The sequence below is a fragment of the Pteropus vampyrus genome, unplaced genomic scaffold (assembly GCF_000151845.1).
Source record: "Pteropus vampyrus isolate Shadow unplaced genomic scaffold, Pvam_2.0 Scaffold226, whole genome shotgun sequence".
In the NCBI taxonomy this organism is placed as follows: Eukaryota; Metazoa; Chordata; class Mammalia; order Chiroptera; family Pteropodidae; genus Pteropus; species Pteropus vampyrus.
This window is the reverse complement of record NW_011889007.1, coordinates 10296-22962: the sequence shown is the minus strand read 5'-3', so window position 1 is coordinate 22962 and position 12667 is coordinate 10296. Positions and strand designations below refer to the sequence as shown.

General features: G+C 58.5%; 1 protein-coding gene and 1 pseudogene across 1 annotated transcript in view; one reads left to right on the top strand and one right to left on the bottom strand.

Annotated features, from left to right (window-relative positions):
* The window catches only part of LOC105301092 (dipeptidyl peptidase 9-like), a 29970-nt gene that overhangs the window by 7025 nt on the left and 10278 nt on the right, over positions 1-12667 (top strand). Inside the window, exons 4-10 of the mRNA XM_023538591.1 lie at positions 637-899; positions 6109-6221; positions 7439-7612; positions 7695-7863; positions 8555-8668; positions 10332-10460; positions 11512-11573. Coding sequence (XP_023394359.1) covers positions 637-899; positions 6109-6221; positions 7439-7612; positions 7695-7863; positions 8555-8668; positions 10332-10460; positions 11512-11573 — 1024 coding nt within the window. The remainder of the gene's footprint in view (positions 1-636; positions 900-6108; positions 6222-7438; positions 7613-7694; positions 7864-8554; positions 8669-10331; positions 10461-11511; positions 11574-12667) is intronic.
* Positions 4635-4753, bottom strand: LOC111747541 (annotated as a pseudogene).

Below are 12667 nucleotides of genomic sequence, written 5' to 3'. Positions count from 1 at the left end.
GAATGCTGTGAGGGCGGGGCAACCAGGTGGCAGGTGAAGGATCGCCCGAGAGACCCACCTCGGTATGGATGGTTGTAGACGGTTTCCGAGGGCTTGACAGATATGTAAGCAGAGATCTGATTTGAAGTTAGTCAAAGAAAGAAAGCGAAAAAATATTCCGGGCAGACGGGACAGCATGAGCAAAGGCCCTGGGGTGGGAAGGAGTCTTGCCTGTTCGAGGAGCCGAGAGAAGGCCGGTTTGCCTGAGCCATAGCGATGACAGGGGATGAGGCTTGAGAGTCTGGCAGAAGTCAGAGGACAGAGCGTAGAAGGCCGAGGCGAGGACTGGATTTTACCCTAGGGGCTGTGGAAAACCAAGGAAGGATCCTGAGCGATGGGATCAGATTTGCGCTGGGTGTCGCAGAGTTGACCCGTAGATGGTGGCAGTCACTCAGCCAAGAGGCGAGGGTGGCTCAGATCTCAGCGTTTGGTTTTGCTGTTGGAGAGACGTGGAGCGGTTTGAGAAATACTCGGGGGGCGGGGAGGCAGCCGGTGTGGGCCTGGCCGGGGGAGTCGGAGTGCGATGAGGCAGCGTGTGTGGAGCGCGGGGTACCGCTCCTCTTCCCAGTCATCTTGCCCATACCTTCCTCCTCACAGCTTCTCGCTGAATTCCGAGGGGGCGGAGAGGATGGCCACCGGGGCGCCAGTGTCCGACCGGGGCGACCGGGGCGACGCGGTCGAGATGGAGGAGCCGGCCACGCGCTTCCAGGTGCAGAAGCACTCGTGGGAGGGCCTCCGGGCCATCATCCACGGCAGCCGCAGGAGCTCGGGCATGGTGGTCAGCAAGGCCCCGCACGACTTCCAGTTCGTGCAGAAGACGGACGAGTCCGGCCCCCACTCCCACCGCCTCTACTACCTGGGTAAGCCCTTCCTCAGGCCCCGGGGCGCCCCCAGGCAGCGTTCTTGGGGCGGCCTTACTGAATCCCCTTGTTTCCAGAAGGTAGAAAGGCCAAACAGACGGGCCTGGCCTGAGCAAACTGTCATGCCACCCATGGCGGCATGTTTGCGGTGAAGGCTGGCTCAAGGGCCCTCTGGGTGGGTCGGATGTGCGGGTGAGGGGAGAAGGGGGCAGCCCTGCCCCATCAGCACTCCAGGGTGCTCTGGTTCCGGCCTGGTACTGGGCCTGAGTCACCAAGATTGTTTCCAGTATCAGCCATCCCTGAGTCACTTCCTAGTCCCCTGGACTGGGCGGGCTGGGCTGGTGAGCTGCACACTCCTTCAGCGGTGAGTGTTACCAGTGACTCCAGTAGGCTGTGGCTGGAGCAGTGCATTGAGAAGGATCCTGAGGCTCCTGGAGAGCTGCCCTGAGGGCCCACAGCAGAGGGCGGTCTGCCCGCCTTCCCTGCCCCAGATACTGGATGAGCCTGTTAATTGCTAGTCACCTCCTCCTCCCGTGTGTGGCACAGTGCCAGGGGGCAGCACTTTCTACATCTCTGAGGCTGTTTGCTCCAGTTCCCTGCTGGGCTGCATGGGAGCCCTCAGGCAAGCAGTAGGCCTCCTGCCCTGCCCTCCTGTTCCTGTGGGGACAGTCAGTATCTGCTGAGCCATTGCCCTGCTTTGCCTAAAGGCCTCACGGGGCAGACAGGAACAGTTCCGAGCATGTTTGAAAGCAGCGTGACACATGAGTGTTGGTCCAAGGCAGGTTTTCGGCCTCAGCATCCTTAACAACCTAGGCTGGCTCAGTCTCTGTGTCGTCAGCCCCTGGGCCTGTGCCTGCGGCTGGTCAGGCCCTCAGTCAATATGAGCGAATGATAGAACAAACGATTGAAGGCCATCTGCCTCTTGAGGCTGACTCCATGCTAACGACCATGACCGTGGCCAAGATGGACACCAGATGGCTCTCCCCTTCCCGTAGTCAGTGCAGGCCCTCCTCATAGAGACCCATGCGGAGACCAGATGCTGGTTGGCAGCACAGTTAGAAAGGGGCATGGTCTCTAACGGAGCCATTAAACCACGGCCGGCTGTTTTTGGACACTAGTTTTACTGGCGCCCAACACGCCTGGTCGTTTACATTCCATCCGTGGCAGCTTTCCAGCGTGGTTGCAACAGAGGTCATGCTGTCCCGTGAAGCTGGAAACGTTTACTGCCTGGCCCTTTCTGGAAAGTCTCAAGAGATGAAGCCGATGTGCTTCACATTTCGTTCATACGAGGGCGAGCTGGGCTGTCGGGGCTGAAGTGGCCAAGACTCGCGGACTCTGGCGGGCTGTTTCTTCTCTTGTTTCCTGCAGTTCTGTGGCCCCCTGACCCCTTTCTCCCACTTTCTTTGGCCACTCGCACAAATTCAGGCTCCTGTCCTGGTCGAGGTACTCGTATGGCTTTCCTGGGGCCGCTACTGTAACAAAGCACTTCCGTCTCTATGGCTTAAAACAGCCAAGTGTGTTCTCTCACAGTTCCGGAGAGCAGGAGCCTGAAGTGGGTTAATCTGGGCCCAAGTCAAGGTGGCGACGGCTGCCCCGCATCCCTCTGGAGGCTGTCAGGGAGAACCCGGGCCTGGCCTCGTAGCTTCTGGCGGCCGCCGCATTCCCTGGCTTATAGCTGCATCCCTGTGATCTGCGTCACAGTGCCGCCTCCTCTGTGTCGGAAATCTCTCTGCCTCTCTCTTACGCGACGTGATTACACATAGGGCCCACCTGGATAACCCAGGCTGATCTCCCCAGCTCAAGATCCTTACCTTAATCCCATCTTTGAAGTCCCTTTTGCTGTAGGAGGTAACGCATTTTTGAGTTCTGGGCATTAGAGCTCTGGAGATTAGGACGGTGACATCTTTGGGAGCCCTGTTCAGCCACCCACGGAGCTACTGAAAGGGACAGAACTCCTCCGAGCTCCTTTGAGCCACCGAGTGGCCCTCATAGGAGGACGCTCTCCTCACCCTGGACCTCATGACGTGGCACCCCAAGCCGTGTGGAGCCCAGGCTCCTGGCCCGTGTACGTCCCCTGGGCCCACCCTCTCTGCCCGCCTGCCTCCCGCTCCTGGGGCTATGCCTTGGGCCCTAGCCACCAGCAGGAACAGACGAGCTTTCCCCAAGTTTCTGGGAGAAGGCGTCGGATCGGGTCAGCGTTGGTCAGGCGTCCACTTGTCCAGTTGGTGGCAGCCTGCGCGCGGGTCTGCGGCTGGGGTGGGTGGGTGCCCCAAGTCCTCAGGAGGCTCCGAGGGCCACCCCAGTGGATCGGGGCAGCTCCGTACAGGGGCTGTGGACCTGGCAAAGACTCCAAAGTGTGCCCAGAACAGTTCAGAGCTGTGCTGCCTCTTTTGGGGTGACATTGCTCTCCCTTGAGCTGGTCCAGTCTGCATCAGTCATCAGTCTTGGGGTACTCTCGATCTCACTTCGTGTCCAATTCCTGAGGCAGGCCTTCCTAGAACCCCTGAGTTTTTATAGTATGGCTTTGCACTAGCCCAGCGCCTGGAGAATGCTGGCGGCCAGCAGCCTGGGGAGAACGGAAAGGGCCTCAGAGGACATGCAGCCCGCTGCTCTGAGCGCCACCTGCTCCTCTGCTCTCCTGGGACCCCTGCCTCCTCGGCAGGCGCTGGGCTTTACTGTTTGGGGCACATGGAGGGCACCAGGCCTTCGGGGCAGGTTTGGATGTACCTGGTGAAGCCCGGTGTTGTCAAGATGGCGCAGAGAAGGGACGTGTCTGTCAGTGGCTCAGGTCCCAGGGCTCACACTGCAGCGTCAGGGAGCCCGCCCCCATCTCTCCTGCTCCGCCCAGGTCGTGGCTTCTCCGCAGCACACAGGGCATCCGTGTGGGACGGGGCGGCGCGGGGCCCCTCAGACGGGGACTGCGAGACCGCTGTGGGACGGGGCGGCGCGGGGCCCCTCAGACGGGGACTGCGAGACCGCTGTGTCCTTGTGTCCTGTGTCCTTGCGTCCTGCATCCTGCGTCCAGAGCCATGGTCACACGCCTCCACCAGGCTGCTCGCCCGGCCATGGCGCACAGGGGTGGAGACGGCGCTTGTGAGGGCCTGGGCCACCTGCCACACCGGTGAGGGCTGGCGGTGGAGGCGCTGTCCTGAAGATGGGGTGTGGCTGGGGAGAGAAGGCGGAGCAGTGGCAGTGGTGGCAGGAATCGGTGGCTGTCATGGGTCATCTCAGACCCCCGCCCTGCACACTGATTGTCACCGTTGCAGGTGCTGAGGGCAGTTCATCCAGGGAGTGTGCTGGCTTAGGCCATTTAGTGTGGTTGCTCACTGATCAGCTAGGGAGGGAGGCAGCCCGGTGTCCTTGGCAAGGCCACGCCACTGACGTCCTGTTTGGGAAGCTCTGGCCCTCCCAGAGAGCCCTGAGGCCAGGCGGTCCGGAGCACTCCGCGGGCGGCCTGGCCGGGCAGCATGGTGGCCTCTAGCTGGGGATGAGTCACACCGGAGCAGCTTACAGGACCCTTAGAAATCAAATCGAGACTTTCCCACCCATACATATGAGTTAGCGTTGCATTTTTCTTGTGTCCACCCAAGGAATCCTCGGTAATCTAATCATTTTCTTTCTTTATTTTTTATGTTTATTTATTTTTTATCTTTTTAGGCGAGGCAGCCCTTGGTTGACCTCACAGATTGCAAGGACCTTGTCAGCTTACAATCCCTTATTTTTTTATTTTTTTTACACCTACAGCACTTGGTTTTCCAAGGTGGTCTTCCCTTCAAGTCCTAACCAGGGCCTACTCTGCTTAGCTTCCGAGATCAGATGAGATCGGGCTTGTTCAGGGCGGCATGGCCGTAGACCCTAATCATTTTCTTTAAATGTCTTCTTTTACTAACTATCCTTCATGAGCCAACTTTATCCTAAGTGGGAAATCCCTGTCACCTGCCATACCGTGAAGCTACCTGTACAGATAACTAAGCGCACAGATGCGATTTGTTAGGCTCTGCTCCAGAGGCACTGAGCGCGAGGCCACCTGTCATCTCGTGTTAAGAGTGAGACGCACACGCGGGCGCCCTGAGGAGGCCAGCGCCGAACCCAGTCTCCCTCCTGGAGCAGCTCACGCCGAAAGGGGGTCGGAGGGGGCTCGGTGTTCCGTGATCGACTGTTAGCTCACGATGCGTTCCTGTCTGCTGCTGGGGCTGCCACCCTGGTCCCCCACCTTGTCGCACAGAGCGGGGGGAGCCAAGGGCTACCCGAGATTTGTTCTGCTCTGCTGTTAACTTCATCAGCAATTGTGCTGTCATCCGTCCAAAGAAACTACCGCTTGGAAGATCTGCCATTATTTCATTTGCCACTAAGAATAAGGCAGCAACTTCGACAGTAAGACACGCCTCAACTTCAGCGATGTAACAGCGTGACAAGCTGCACCTTACCTGTGGATCATGCTGATGTCTCTGAGTGACACGTCCTGGGCATTGCGCTAAGGGCTTTGTATTTCTTACCTCATTTAATCCACACTGAATCTTCACGGGCAGCGGCTATCATTTTATAGAAAGGTTACAGCCATAGTTCTCAGATGGGGCAGTTTTGCCCTCCAGGTGCCACTGAGTGACGTCTGGGGACGTCTGTGGTCATCACAAGTGGCTGTGCTGCTGGCACCCAGTGGGCGAGGCCAGAGATGCTGCTCCACACCCCGCAGTGCCTAGGACGGCCCCCCACAGAAATGACCTGTCCCCGGCGTTGGCAGTGCCGATGGGGAGAGACGTTGGGTTAGACACCCACCCTCATTCCTCTGTGTTTGCCCTAATCGCAGATTAATCCGCAGCCTTTGCAAAAGCCCTCATAAGAAGGACGTTCAGGACTGCAGCCTAGCCTCTGGAGAGCTGGGTATCCCTGGCCACCTTTTTTATGGGGGTGGGGGTCTCGTGTGCTTTTCTCCAGTAATTTAGGCCGAGTTATGCCGCACAGACATCTCGGTGGCGGAGACCCTGTCAATACCGCCTGCACTGGGGCCATGGCTCCTGTGTGGAGGCGCGCAGCCATGAGGCACGGGCAAGGTTATGTGGAAGAGAGGGGAGCGGCTGGCCCAGCCACAGGGAGCCTGAGGCTGGCCCCCGCCGAGACCCCTCCCGTCCTGGGCCAGGTCTCCCATTCTGGTTTTTCCCTCCCGTCCTGGGCCAGGTCTCCCATTCTGGTTTTTCCCTCTTCCCCCCAGGGATGCCTTACGGCAGCCGAGAGAACTCCCTCCTCTACTCCGAGATCCCCAAGAAGGTCCGGAAGGAGGCCCTGCTGCTCCTGTCTTGGAAGCAGATGCTGGACCATTTCCAGGTGAGCTGCACCTGTCGGGTCCTGCCTGTGGGCGAGGAAGGTGGGCGCGGGTCGCGTCATCAGGCCGCACGCCGTTTCCATGGGCCCTCAGTTCCCAGGGCCCCGGCCCACCTTGTAGATCACACAGACCTTGCAGGGAGCAGCGTCCAGCTCCGGACACCTGCACGCCGCCACCCTCCCCGGTCCCCAGTCTGCTCCAGCCCCAGTCTAGGCTTCCGACAAGAACACCTACCAAATGATCCCTTTCTCTTAAATACCTCACCATGGACTTGAACTACCTTGGGCCGGGCCCTTTAATGGAGACTTGGCTAACAACGGCCCCCGGAGTCGCCTCTCTCCCGGGCAGGGGACAGCACGCGAGGGACAGGAGTGCCTTTTTGTCTGGTATCCGTTTAGTCGTCTCCAACTGTGAAAGTAACGTGACAAAACCAGGCTACGTGTGTGTGTGTGGGGGGGGGGGGTGACACACGATGAATTTCTCCATACCGACACTCAGCTCTGTCTTTCGTGTGTCCCTGTTAGTCTCCAAGCCGTGAGCTTGTACTCAGGTAGCTTCTGCTGCAGCATGGGCACGATTTTGCTTTGGGTTCTGCTTTTCAAACTGCATTTCTTGTCATTAACGTCCCTCTGCATTCCCGATAGCATCGTCAGAATTCTAGGGATGACTGTGTGGTGTCCACAATAGTTGATCTGCCTGGACCCCCCCCAGGTCAGGTGTTTGGGTGGTCAGGTGGTCTTGAATTTGCCCTGCCCCTGACCTGTGCAGAAGTACGAACATTTGCTGGTGGCTGGGTTCAGATCAAATGCTCTTGGCAGGAGAGGGTGATGAGGAGGGCGGGGGGTTGTCTGTGGGGTTGGCGTTGGGGACCAGGGAAGAACGTTCCAGCAGTGTCCTTCCATGTCATGGGGCAGAGGACAACCTCGACTGCCTTGGAGAGCTTTTGTGGGGAAAGGGGCATAGAGAAACCCAGAGGTGGGCTGAGAGGGGAGGAGCTCATCAGCCAGCCCTGTTCCCCGTCACACCCCTGGGCGCCGCCCCCTCTGGCCACCTGGTTAGGGGCTCTGTTGCCTGCCCTGCTTGGCACAGCGTTCTCTCTGGCACAGATCCAGGCCGGTTAGTCAGGTCCCTCCCAGGAGTGCCCACGCCAAGGGTCTGTGCCCAGGGCACCAGGGCCTCCGACAGTTGACCGTGGCACCTGTTCCCTGTGTGTCCCCAGGCCACGCCCCACCACGGGGTCTACTCTCGGGAGGAGGAGCTCCTGCGGGAGCGGAAGCGCCTAGGAGTCTTTGGCATCACCTCTTACGACTTCCACAGCGAGAGCGGCCTCTTCCTCTTCCAGGCCAGCAACAGCCTCTTCCACTGTCGAGACGGGGGCAGGAATGGCTTCATGGTGAGCCCTGGTCCTTGGTCGAGGGTGGGGCAGGCAGGCGGCCGGGGTCCTGTCCCGCTGAGCCCACCCTCTCTGTCCCCAGGTGTCCCCTATGAAGCCCCTGGAGATCAAGACCCAGTGTTCCGGGCCCCGGATGGACCCCAAGATCTGCCCTGCCGACCCCGCCTTCTTCTCCTTCATCAACAGCAGTGATCTGTGGGTGGCCAACATCGAGACGGGAGAGGAGCGACGGCTGACCTTCTGCCACAGGGGTAAGGCCAGGCGGAGGGCACCGGTTCTGGCTGGGGTAGACCGGAACCTGCCCCTGGCAGCGTGGTCTGTTGGGCTGGGCCAGCATTTTTTGGGGACAGCCATCATAGCCACTAGTCCGGCGTCTGGAGAGTACCCTGCCCCTACTCCACTCACTGCAACCACCAGGCACCTTTCTGGACTCTGACCTCATGGGCCACCCTCCCGTGTGGCCCTCTGCGGCCTTCTCTGCTGGGCACTTTACTCTGTACCTTTGCTTACTCGGCCTCTCCAACCTCTGCGCTCCTGTCCAACTCCAGGTCTCACCTGCTCCCCATTTTCCCTCACATCCTTGCTCGCCAGAAGTGCCCTCCCCCTTCTGCAGATGTCTGCGGGACTCTGCACCTGACATGGCCTCAGGTCACGGACCTCTGTGTCCCCACCCTGCCCCACAGCCCCATACCTTCACTCTAAACCTGAGAGGCTCAGCCAGGAGCAGCTCAGACTCCGGCCATGTCCAGGGACACTTTTAGTTGTCACAGCTGGACAAGGTGCTCCTGGGATCGAGTGAGTGGGGCCAGGGACACTGCTCAGCCCCCGACGGTGCCCGCGATGGCCCCCAGAGAGTGTTCCAGCCCCGACGTCGGCTGTGCTGAGGGGGAGAATCCCGCTCTAAACTAGACCCGTCTCTTGTCCGGCTCTCTGCTCCTCCAGGCTTATCCAATGTTCTCGAGGACCCCAAATCTGCAGGCGTGGCCACCTTCGTCATCCAGGAAGAATTCGACCGCTTCACTGGCTACTGGTGGTGTCCCACAGCCTCCTGGGACGGTAGGCCGCTTTCCGTTTTTAAGCAGAGCCCCTGCGTGCATTTCTTTTATTAACAGACGCACAGTCTACGTGCTTTTCTGCTCTTGTCGCTTAAAAAAGCCTCAGCGCTCTTCCTAGCGATGCCGCTGCCCCAGTCCACTCGGGCTGCGGTGACCCAACAGCGCAGCCTGGGGGCTTATGAGCCTCACACGTCCACGTCTCACGGTTCTGGAGGCTGCAGACTCCGCGTCTGGCGAGGGCCCTTCCTGGGCCACAGCCAGTGCCTTCTCGCTGTGTCCTCACGGCGGAAGGGGCAGGGAGCTCTCTTGGGCCTCTGTTTTAAGGACACTGATCCCACTCACGAAGGCCCCACCCTCACGACCTCATCACCTCGAAAGGGTGGGATTTGACATTTGAAATTCAGGGGGATGTAGGCATTTGGCCTATTGCAGTCAGCACACGGAGACCTCTTTACAGACTGCAGACGACCTGGGGTGTGACTGTGCCCTGGTTCCACGCTGTCGGACACTTCGGTTGTGCCCAGCTGTGGGTTTTGGTTTTACTTTGGGGAACGTCTTCGTACACGTGTCTGGTAGGTGGCCTGGGAGCAGACCAGTGGTTCTCAACCAAGGGTGATTCTGTCTCCAGGGGACATTCTACAATGTCTAGGGACATCTGTGATCGTCATAACTGAGTTTGAGCTGAAGCACTGTCGCTCTCAAACCAAATGGCCTCAGGCCAGCCACCCAGCCCCTTGGGTCTCTGGTCCTCCACCCGTAAAGCAGGTATGGAGTGGCCCCCGCAGGCTGGATGTTCCCGGAGACATCTTTGGTCCGTCCACAATGAGTCATAGGTGACAGTACAAGAAGCAGCAGATGGGGCTCCTTCTTAGCAGCTGAAGAAGGAAAGAGCTTATTGAGGAAGCAACGGCTGTGGGCTCCCTCCCGGCGACGGCAGAATTGGCAGTCACCGTGCTCCTTTCTGAGGCGTCACCACCCAGTGACTCACTCACTTCTCATAACGATCTTTATCATAATCTTCCGTGAGCCATGCGTGAACCAGCCTGGGCTGCCGTCCAAGTCCCGCGGGCTGGGTGGCTTAAACAACAGACGTTTGTTGTCCCTCAGTCCTGGAGGCTGGAAGTCCAAGATCAAGGCGTCGGCAGGGCCGGTTTCTCCTGAGGCCTCCTGGATGGGTAGATGCTGTTTTCTCCCTGTGTCCTCACATGGTTGTCCCTCCGTGTGTGTCCGTGTCCCGATCTCTTCTTATAAGGACACTGGTCATACGGCGGATGGGGACTCGCCCCAGTGACCTCATTTTACCTTAATTACCTCTTTAAAGACCCCACTCCTCCAAATATAGTCATATTCAGAGGTTCTGGGGATAGTCAGCTTAGGATTTTGGGACATAACATGATTCAGGTCATAAACACCCCACATGGCCACCTCCTGTGCCATTTTGTGCTGGGCATTGCTCAGTTCTTACGTCCATCATACAGCTAAGGAAGCCGAGGCCCCAAGAAGAGACGTGACTCGGTGAAGGGCCGGTAGCGGGTAGGGCCAGGGTTCCAGCCCCAAGGCTCATATCCTTGTCTGGGCCCAACCATGGCTGAGCAGGGCACTCTGTGTGTCCAGGACGTGGGGGGACTCCCGGTCCGCTCAACAGTGGTCTTGCCCCCTCCCAGGTTCAGAAGGCCGCAAGACGCTGCGAATCCTCTACGAGGAAGTCGATGAGTCTGAGGTGGAGGTCATTCACGTTCCCTCACCTGCACTAGAAGAAAGGAAGACAGACTCGTACCGATACCCCCGGACAGGTGAGTGCCCAGGACAGGTGGCTTGGCAGTGGTCTATGTCCTCCCAGAGCATGACGAGGCACCAACCAGGATGGGCCCTCACGAAGACCCAGAGATGCGGGCCGGGCTCAGGGACAATGGCACAGTTAGGGGTGACCGGCTTTGTGCCTTGGGGCCCAGGAGACAGTAGGAGCCAGAGGAGGCAGCGAGGGGGTGTGGACCCCATCCTAGGATGTGACAGACACTCACCGTCATGTGAGAACACAGACTCAAGTTTGTCCTGTGTCTCCAGAGAAACTAGAAATCAAATTAAATGTTTCTCGAATTATTTAAAATTACTTAGTGAGCCAAACAAAATACACATGCAGGCCAGATCCAGCCTCTTGTTCATGGCCTCCGTGGAAACATGAAAGAATTTGCGCTAACCTGCCGTGAGCACCTCCTACGTGCTGTGCTAGACAGCCTTCCTGTGGGTGTTTCCAGTCCCCGTGCAGATGGGAAGTCAGTCTTCCCTGCTCCCCGTTTGACGGGCGCGAAGGCAGCGTCAGAGGCGTTCCCCGCCGGGGGTGGTGGAGGCACGAGGGCCGGAGTTGAGATTTGTTGTAGAAGTTACTGGAGCCTGAACTTCTGGAAGCATGTCTCGGTTGTCCCAATCTGTCAGCCACCTGCCTCCCAGTGTCAGGGCCCCGGCTGTGTCACATGTGTTACATGTGGCACTTTTCTGTATCGTTGGTGGTTTTCTTACGGCTGTGCCCCATCTTCACAGCCAGATTTCAAGCTCTCCAAAGGCAGGCACGAGCTTCCCATCAGCACAGGGTCTGCGCTGTGCTCTTAAACTATAAGGAAGTTGTCACGTCACTGTCTGGAACAAGGTCTAGGCCCAAGGTTGGAAAGTCCTGCCCAGAGACTTTGCACCTGGACCAGAGAGGGTGACGTGCTCATGGGGACCTTTGGACACTCCCCCACCCCATGCTGGCTTCTGTGGGCGTCACTCTGCATTTTCCACCCCAGCACCTGCTCTTGTCCCACACGGGTGACATCTGCCGGGCTCACCTCACTTTCATTTCTGTAGGCAGCAAGAACCCCAAGATTGCTTTGAAGCTGGCTGAATTTCAGACTGACAGTCAGGGCAAGGTAAGGGGGCTGCACACCCCGGAGGGGCTTATGGGTGAGAGAAGCAGGTAGACAGCTGGGTGGCGGCAGGCTGCTCGCCCCTTCCCAGGGCAGGCGCTCCCCTTGGCCGACTGAATGCGAAAAAGCACTGCCCGGCCGGGCTGGCTGCGCCCCGTCACTCTGCTCCTCCCTCCGTGAACTAACAGGAGGTCCTCACCACTCAGGGACTCGTTGCTGAGACTCCCATAGCTAGCAGGGCAAGAGAGGCTATGGCTGAGAAGAGCATGGGGACGGGGACATCAAAAGGAAACACCCCACACGTCAGAGGTTAGAGCTCAGGCAAGCCGAGAAAGCCCTTGCATATTTTTGCCAAAATACCACCTCGTGTAACGTTTTGGGAAAAAAGCGTAAGATAAAATACACTTATTTGTAATCCAGAGGTTGGTATTTGTTTTGGGCACAGTTAGGCCCTAACCAGACCTCTTCTTTACTCTTGACCGGAATATTCTAGCAGATATGACATGGATCTGCCCGAAGTGGCTTTGTTGTAAATGGGCCCTGGCCCTGTCTCTGATGAACAGGGTCCTGCGGTGGTGTGGGCTGTGCCAGCGGAGCAGGCCGCCGGGGGATGTGGGTGGGGGCCCGCCGGGGCATGGGATTTGCTGAGGCCCTGCCTGCCTTCTCCCCACCCCACCCCTTCTGGAGCGATGCTGAGCCGGCTTCGTTTAGGCTCCAAGAAGCCGTGGTCCAGACGCTGTGTCTTGCCCAAGGCCACCTGCCTCAGCAGTGACAGCCCATACCAGAGCCTTTGGTTTTCAGCCAGCACCGAGCAACTTAAATAACGAGTTCATCGGCTCACAGTTCTGGAGGCAGAGAGTCCGAAGTCAAGGTGTCGCAGGGCTGGTTCCTCCTGCGGGTGCAGGATCTGCCCCAGGTCTCTCTCCTCGGTTCGGGGGCAGCCACCTTCCCCCTGTGGTCACCAGACACACTGCCTATGTGGTGCCTGTGTCCGCATGATCTCTTCGTGTAAGGACACCAGTCCTGTGGGACTTGGGCCACTCCACTCCACTGCGACTAATTATGTTTGCAGCTACACTTTCCAAATAAGGCCCCAT